General features: G+C 38.6%; 1 protein-coding gene across 1 annotated transcript in view; it reads right to left on the bottom strand.

Annotated features, from left to right (window-relative positions):
- The window catches only part of LOC113225948 (apyrase-like), a 41,064-nt gene that overhangs the window by 16,898 nt on the left and 14,911 nt on the right, over positions 1–9,255 (bottom strand). Inside the window, exon 3 of the mRNA XM_026458430.1 lies at positions 316–513. Coding sequence (XP_026314215.1) covers positions 316–513 — 198 coding nt within the window. The remainder of the gene's footprint in view (positions 1–315; positions 514–9,255) is intronic.

The raw sequence follows: 9,255 nt of genomic DNA, 5'->3' as shown, positions 1-9,255 counted from the left end.
ACAATGACTTTCATAATTTTAGAGCCAAAAGCATAAAATGTATTATTTGAAATAGGTCGACAGAAAAAAAGAAGTTGTTTCTGATTCAAAGTATAGTAATATTATAGAAAATAAAATTAATGTGGATTACACCACCTTTGCACTCATAGCCGCAACTAGAACCAATTCGAATGGTTCAGATCTAAAATTAGTTACATCGAAAAAAAGGAAACCTCATGTTTTACTCAGTACTTATCCTTTTAAGTTCCAACATCCTCAAAATTATTTCGTTAATCTGTCTACATAAAAATCACTGTACTGAATATCAAATCATACCGTAGTTTCCGGAGTTGCCAGCCCAATAATGCCAATCTTCCGTCCTTTCCTCTTAACAACTATACTGTCCTGAAAGAGTCCCTGTAGTTCAGGCACTTGTGACACGTCCATGTTGGCTGCTAGCACCGGTGCTTTTAGATGGGAGAGGTAAGGTGCCAAGCCTTCTGGACCGTCGTCGAATTCATGATTTCCTACAGCCTGTCAAGGACAACACACGAAAGATATACAATAAGAAAAAATTGTAATGGATTCATTAGTATAAATCCCTGACTGCAAAATGAGTAAATTTTTTTGCAGAACTATTACACAGTATAACAATATCTTTCTACAGTAGCGCAATGATTTTCGGCGACACCGTCGCCCGTATACGTACGTGCGCTGTCGTACATAGATTTACAAGGGTTGTCACAAAAGGGCAAAACGTTGTGATTATGATAACAACATAATTCAACAAACAATTGTTAATACACAACAATTATTTGATGTTACTTATCTAGTAATAAACATTTATAAGTGAATTAAGTTTGTTGCGAGACGAAGTTGCAAAAAAATCAATTTATTTTTCTAAATTATTTAAAAAAAATTACTATTTAAATTACAATATAAAAACTAGGCGATAAGTAATCGAAGTTGGATTACGAATGCCGCGATATTTGATGCTCCGGGCCGCCGTCTCCACTTTTGACGCCAATTTTTCATTTTTTTTTATTTATTAAAACATAATTTACATTTTTTTACATAAACTGTACAGTGTCACAATGCGGTCACGTTGTCTTCAAAGTACAGGGCTGACGCTGCACCCCGTGCAGCGAGTTAGCGCCTCGTGCAATGCACTATTGTTTTCAGTTCGCCGCTTATTTGGCGATTCCCCTACGTTCGCCTTGCGTAACACCTCCCCTCGCAGAACAGCGACCATTGACGACGTTTGTCGTGAATTGAACTGGGGGTTGATTAGGGTCAACCCTTCTGGATTCTGGAAGAGCGTAGACATGTTGCTCTTCTTCATTGGATTGTTCCGGTGAAGTCTTCGATTGTTTTAAATAGTACTTGCGGTGACCACTGCGGTTGCCACTAACGAGTGCACATGCACCACAATACAAAGGGATGGTGATATGATTGAGGCTGTAATCGTTGTCATCTTTAAGTTTCACTGGCTGCTGTTGAGAGATTTTCCTTTCGACTTTTTGGAGGTTTTCTAAATTTACAGAATGCAACTTGAATGTCGGTATCGAAGACGAGATAATAGTAGTGTGGTTATGTAAGTCCATTACTTTTAGTGCTTTCCCTCTCAAGCGATAGTTGGCGTTGGTTATTATAAAATGCGGCGTCTCTAGGTAGCATTGGTGCGGGATTATGGCAAGATAACTTCCTTGTAAAGTTTTGTACAAATATTGTCCGTAGGAAAGATGAACCTTTGTTGGAGCAGGGAAGCTGATGGTGTAATGCTTCTCGTCGAGTTTTTCGAATCCTGGCTTGGCTAACGTAACTGAAACAGGGCTGCAGTTGGTGTTCTGTTACTGTATTATGTGCTGCTGGATACAGTCTTCTGATGTTCGGCTTGGCAGGTTGTATGTCTCCTCGCTTAACTACCATTTGCTGGTCTTCGGGCATTCAGCTTTTATGTATCTAAAGTCTTTCTGATAAAGGGCTAGGATTGGATAAGGAGGGGAAAATATTTTATGATGCTTATTAGGCAAGATAGATAGCTTATATATATTACAGGTGAAAGGTATTACGATAGGAAATTTGTAAACAACAACTATCTCATTACCTAAATAGTAAGTCCTAACTTAATTAAGTCGAAGTATTCTCTGATATCTAAATCTACTACTCGTTCTCTGCCATATAGTTTGCTCAACTTGCTTATGATAGCGCGTATCGCATACAAATTTAACACCGAAAGATGCATCGTGGAAGTTCTTATGAAAGCAAGAACATTCTGTAGTTCTACTAGTTCTTGCAAAACTGAATCTACGTTGTCATCTAATATAATTAGAATTTGAGCGAGATGCGCATATTTAACTAAATCATAATCTCGAGTAGCTTCGCTTTCGTTAATTTTCTTTATTAAAATCATGATTTTATTTTGATTATCTACTATGCTGTCAATTACTTTAGAATATTAAGACGTCCAATTTTTAGAAAGGCTAACGTGACTATTGAACTCGTTAACGAAATTACCTTGATTATCTTGAAGAGATTTAAGGGCTCGATTATAGTGTATTGTGTCAGTGTAATCAAGATTCCTATAACGCTCTTTATTATGGAACCAAGACCATCTACCAGTCGTCTTTTAACAAGATTTGGCTCAAATGTCTCCGATTGATTTAAAACATTATCAAGCTTATTTCTAAGGTAACTTAAATGTGGTTCAGATAAAGAATTAGTTTTATTATGTAGTTCGGTACTAACGCTATTAACTGAATGTTAACAGAATTAATTTGATCTCTCAAGTTTTAAAGATTAATATGTTGCAGAAAGGAATGATAGTGAGATACTCTCGCGGGTCCTAATTTAAAGGGTAAAATACCAGTCCCGCCGTTCTGACTTTCAAGTTTTATCTCCTGCATTAGTCCTGTTTGCAGGAGGAGATGGAGGATCAGCAACGTTCTGTAACAATTGTGCTGTTTAAGGGACTCTCTTAAGCCTAGTTTTGGCAATTGGTCCTCGCTTATTCTTGGTGTAAATATGAATAGGAAGGTCAGCCATTACTACAGCGTGAGTGTACCGGGGTGTTAATTTCTGACGAGAAGCAAACGGATTTTTGACAAAAATCTGTTGCTCAGGAGAATATTCAATTTCGGGCTCCCGGTCTTTATTTCGGATGTTAGTGAGTTTTTCACGAGAGTCATTATTGAGGCCACGTATGGTGTTGTACGCTAAAGCAATGAAGGGAAAACTGAAAAAGAAACTCGTATCTGGAGCTGCGTCGTCAGTACCACCGAGACGAGTTGATCAGTGCGACGAGGACGGCTTTCGGAAGGTGGAAAAGAAAAAGAAGAACATCAGCCGAAACCTTAGTGGCACCGCCCTGACTGGCCCGAATCATTTATTGCGTCCAGCGGTACCGACGACGTTGTTATACGTGTCGCGTCTTCCTTACTCCACCAAGTCTGCGGATATTGTGGAGTACATGCGAGTGAAGGCCAATGCAAACCTGAGGGTCGAGCGGTTGGAGTCGCGCCACAACGTGAATTTTAATTCATTTGTGGTGCGAGTACCAACTCAACACCTGTCGACCTTCATGAGAGGAGACTTTTGGCCGAAAGGTGTCATATACCGGCGTTTCCGAGGACGGCTACCGGACACTCACGTTGCGTCACACGTCGAAGTACAATACGTGTAAATAAATAGTGTTATATGTATATTATCATGTTATATTGTATTTATGATTAGTCCGTAAGGTATTTATTTAATATTTCTGTTATTGTTTTATTATATTATTGTTATATTATATGTATGTTAGTCTGTAAGGTATGTATCTATGGGTCCTAGTTGCCTGAAATAAATAAATAAATAAAAAAAAAAGTCATTTTATCTTTGTGGTTAACCATATATTGTTGTAGTAATTGAGATGAAACATTCATGTCAAAGGGATAACGAGGATCAAAACGGCCCGTTATCACCTCGATAGGCTTGCATTTTGTAAAACTGTGAATGCTATTGTTATAAGTCAGAAAAATATGGCATTAAATTAATGACGGATTCTGATTTTAGACCCAGTTTTAAGATACGGGCGTGTTTCAATATGGTTGAATGAAATCTCTCGTCTATCCCATTATCGTTAGGTGTATGAGCGGCAACCCTATGGTGATGGATTTTGTGAAGCCTTACAAATTCTGCAACAAGCTGATTAGTGAACTCAGTGCCGTTATCAGTAACTATGGTGATTGGTATACTATGGTGCGTGCAGAAATTAAGTAGTGCTTGAACTACGCTAATAGCAGTTCCGTCTCGCAAATGATAAGCCTGTGCATATTTGGAAAACTAATCTACGATAGCCAGATATTTTTCATTCTGGATAGTTAGTAAATCTAAGTGGACCAATTCAAAGGGCATTGTGGCAGGTGGAACAACTTCCGGGCGGCGTCGTGGTGAATGTTCACTGATCCCACGGCGCCGACTTAACCGGCGAGAGGGAAACCCGGGGGGGTTTTAGTGGGGTAGGCCCTTCAGTCTGGAGGGAGAGTCCCCACATAGCTCCTGAGTCTCCCTGGGCTCAGGGGTATCCATAAAGATTTCTCCCCGTCAAAAAAAAAAGGTGGAACAACTTAGAATTGCTGTTTTATGGGATTTCGATCATATTTCGCCTGTCTACATATCGTACATTCATTTATGAACTTAGTGATACTCTCACGCATTTTTGGCCAAATATTTGTGAGACAAAGCTAAAAATGTTTCGTTTATACCTCTGTGATTTCTCTTACCATCGTAGTATTTGTTAATTATTTCTTGTTGCGTGTCGTAATATTCACGAACGTTCTCAACTTAGCTTGTAGTTAAAGTCAAGTTCCTAGATGAATTTTTAAAAGTTCTTTGAATTGTAGGAATAATTATGTCCATAGCCAAGCGGGGATTAATTAACAAGCCGGTTTTGATCTTAGGATGAACATATTCTTTAATGGCGTTAATAACGTCTTCTTCCAAATTGGATTCCGACAATTGAATGGATATTCGTGTATGAGTTTCGAAAGGTTTAGTAATCACCGGTATTCCTTTAATATCACTGACCACATTGAGAATTAGTTGTTTAGTAAATCTATTTAATGGATTATCGGAAATTGGGATCTCTAAGATGGGATTTTCATTATCGGTGTGCACGGTAATAGAGGCATCTTCCGCTTCTGTAACCGTGATAGTTTTGGAGTTATCTAAAGTAGGTGCCATTTCAGATAAGTTAACTGCAATAGACATGAGTACTTCGTTATTAAGTTCGATTCTTAAAAGTGCATCTGCATTGGTATTGTGTTTACCCTGCTTATAAACGACTGTAAAGTCGTTTTCGCTGAGTTTCAACCGCCCGCCATCTTGTAAGTCGCGAGTTAGGTTCCTTAATATTCATAACCCACTGCAATGGTTTATGATCAGTGATAATTTTAAATTTACGGTCAAATATGCACGGTCTAAAGTATTTAGTGGCCCAAACAATTGTTAGGAACTCTTTTTCGATGGTACTGTAATTACACTCACTTGAATTAAGAGTTCTGGACGCATAGGCAATCCGTTTATCCGAAGCTACGGTGCCTTGGGATAGTATGGCGCCAATAGCAACATTGGACGAATCTGTAGTGAGTATGAACTCTTTTGAAAAATCAGGGCGTTGTAAAATTGGATCGTTCGTTAAAAGAGTTTTGCAATGTTCGAAGCAGTTAACATATTTCTAATCTAAAATAATTTTTGAACCTTTTTTAAGGCACTTGGTTAGTGGTTTAGTCACTCGTGTAAAGTCCGGAATTAATTTTCTATAATAGCTAAGCAGTCCGAGAAAACGTTTGATTTCAGTATGGGTTTTAGGCAACGGATAATTTTGAATAGCATGGATTTTATTAGGGTTTAGTTTAACGCCTTCGTTACAAACAATATGTCCTAAAAACTCGGTTTCCAACTTCAAAAACTCTGATTTGTCCATCTGAATTTTGAAGTTCGATTCCCGTAGCCTTTTAAAGACCTTTTCTAAGTTCAAACTGTGCTCCTGAAGGAAGGTACTGAATACAATGATATCATCAAGATACACACGACATAGTTTGTATTGAAGATCTTTAAGAACATTGTCCATCACGCGTTGGAATGTTGATGGACAATTTTTGAGAGATGTCATGGCATTCTTAAAAATTCATAGTGCCCGTTCTCTACATTAAAAGCGGTCTTGTGTCGTATCGTTTGGATCCATTTCAACCTGATTAATAAAATCCACTAGCTAAATCGAGTGTTGTAAAATATTGACATTTATCAAGTTTGTCAAGCAGATCTGTAATATTCGGAATGGGGTACTTATCGTCAATCGTTTTCTCGTTGACTTTCCTGAAATCCGCGACAAGACGCCATTTAACCTTACCTGAAGCATCTGCCTTTTTGGGTACAATCCAAATTGGAGAGCTCCACGCTGAGTCTGACGGTCTTATTATGTTCTGATCAACATCTTATTAATTTGATCCCTGACTTCTTGTCGAGGGACATAAGGATATCTGTATGTTTTCATATGTACTGGAATTTCGTCGGTTGTTCGTATTTTATGTTTTACCTTGTTAGTGAATGTTAGAGGTTCTCCCTCAAGATAAAACACATCGGCATAATTTGCACGAATACGTTCCAATTAATACGTTGTTCCGGGTTTAAATGCTCCGTACGGAGGTGAGAAATCACTTCTTTAGCGCGGTCTGTCAAAATTTCAGTAGGTACGTTCGGATTCGATGTTAAAAAGCTCAGCTTCTACAGGCCTATTCACAGAAAACATGATATCATGAGATAAAAGGTTAGTAATTTCGACCCAACCGCGATTATTTACAACCTGTGTTAGACAATCTGCGATGAGGCAATTGTAGATGGTTTGATTATCCACTAGTACTATACCGTTCTGCGTTTTTACTGGAAGTTTTACTAATTTGGATGAGTTACCCGAGATAATTTTTTCATACAGAATCGCGTTACGTGAGTTATGACTCACGTAACGCGATTCTGTATGAAAAAATAAATACCCATACAGATGTATGCATCTGTATGGCTATTTTCGCATTGTGGGTCACTACCAATTTGTTCTTAAAGTCCATATTGAAACCCCACGCGTCTAGTAAGTCAAATCCTAATAACCCATCAAAGTAATTGTGGAATTTGTACACGAACAACATTATATCATTCTGTTCACCGAATTCTGGAAAGTTGGGTAAGGTAATGGAATAGTCGTTTTTACTGGTGGCGTGTATGTTAGTCACTTCAAAAGGATCGTAGTTTAATGGAATATGGTTAAAATATTTTTCGATAGCTTCTGGGCTAATAAAAGACTGATTAGCGCATGTATCAATGGGAAGTTTGAAAGGTGCGTTAGTAGTTTGGACATAACCTAGCTGTCTATGGACATGAAAGTTGACTTCTATTTTGGCCTTTCTGACCTCGACTCCTTTTGAAAACTTTTATTAGGAGTGGAGTTTTGGTCTATCTCCACTACTGTCACTAAATCGGAACAGGGAAGCTGCTCCTCATAATAGCCATGAGGTGGATATTCACAAGGGTAGTAGTTTGTGTCATAGTCTGGGTAACCATAGTCATAGTCGTAATGATTATCGTCATTATAGTCGTAGTCAAATTCATTGAAGTTAACTTCTCGTGTTTTAAAGTAATTGGATGGCGGCGGATTTCTAAACCTACACCAGTCATGTGGGACTGGGGGAAGAGGTTTCGGTGCAAAATTACTAACACCACTCATTGGACGGGGGCGATTACCAAAATTAAATGATTAATAATAACTCTTTATTGCACAAAGAAAAGATACATGAAACATAAGTTATAAAGGACATATACAAAGGTGAGCTTATCTCTAGAAGAGATGATTGCTGTATGATTATCACTAGTATCAGGCTTCTTACCACGGTATATGATACTAGTGATAATCATTTAGTGAATAGCCACGAAAGTCTTAAAAACCTATATAGATGATTGCTGTGGCTGAGGCTGAGGATTGTACAGCATTCTAAATAAATTACTTTGCGGGTAAAATTCTGAGGAGGAGCGCGCATTATTTGTTGAGTACGTGTGAGACCATATTGTGACATTTGAGATGGGAAGTTAGGTCTCCAACTTTGAAATGGTACATACTGCATTGGTGGTTGTCGCGATGGACCAGGCATGTTAAAAATGGGTTGTTTCGTTGGCACGCCGAAAGTTATGAGTTTAGGTACAAAGCTATTAAGGGCTAAATTAATATTATGTAGAGAAGGTGATTGCCCACAACCCTTCTTACTTGTACTACCGTCGTAGCGCTGCTGCATATACAAAGTATTAAACTCTTCTTGGACAAACTCTAGAGCTTTTTCCATGGATGCAGGTCGCATGCAACGTATCCGGGATCCTAGAAGATCTTTAAGGCCTCGCAGCAAATAAACTTGTAACGTGAGTTTTTGGTAAAGTTGGCGCTTCGCTTCTATTGTAGTTCTAGTGTAGTGTAGTGTAGTGTAGTGTAGTGGGGTTTCATGTAACGAACGAAACATGAGTCATAATCGTGCTAAATAAATTCTGTCATCGCTCATAAAATTCCTGCGGGGTGCTGGACCCTTGAGTTTGCAGCGAAACGTCGTTGTACAAAGCGGTTTCATCTCTATGGTCCGCAAAGTTATTTATTAGAGCATCCCTAATACCTTGCCAATTTTCAGGTACGCCATTTAAATTAATCAATCTAGCTGCGGGTCCCGTCCCTTTATTTAAAATTCCGTTAATAAGGGCTAAGTTTGCTAACTCGTGCCCTGTGCTTGTGTCAAGGTGCGCTATGACTAGTTGGTCAAATAAATTTATGAAACGGGTTATAATATGCGGGTTCCCGTCGAATTCGGGCACTACTCTGAGCGATTTATAGATCGCCTCTATATCAGAGTTAGCCATGGTTTCGTCTAAATTACGTCTCTTGTCAATTAAACTAAGCTTCTTATTAATAGATCTACTATTACTCCATACTTTAATATTCTCCGATTTTCGTGGATGAAAAAACCTTGGACTATTTCTAAATCTGTATAAAGCACAAGTTCGATCGTTTATGGAGTACCGCTGCCACTTTTGGGACAGCTCTGCCGATTACTAGTTAGCTGCCTTGGACCCGGTGGAGCGAAAACCAAAGAGACTATTAACATCAATTCTCTTGTGGAGTCGATGCTACAAAATTTCAACCATCAGAAAAGTAGCCTGCTTATCAGTTTTCTATCGGATACATTTCGGAGAGTGTGCGCAAGAACTTTT

The sequence above is a fragment of the Hyposmocoma kahamanoa genome, unplaced genomic scaffold, assembly GCF_003589595.1.
Source record: "Hyposmocoma kahamanoa isolate Upper Pololo Valley unplaced genomic scaffold, ASM358959v1 180, whole genome shotgun sequence".
Classification (NCBI taxonomy): Eukaryota; Metazoa; Arthropoda; class Insecta; order Lepidoptera; family Cosmopterigidae; genus Hyposmocoma; species Hyposmocoma kahamanoa.
Note: the sequence above shows the minus strand (reverse complement) of the source record. Positions and strands in the feature narration are given on the sequence as shown.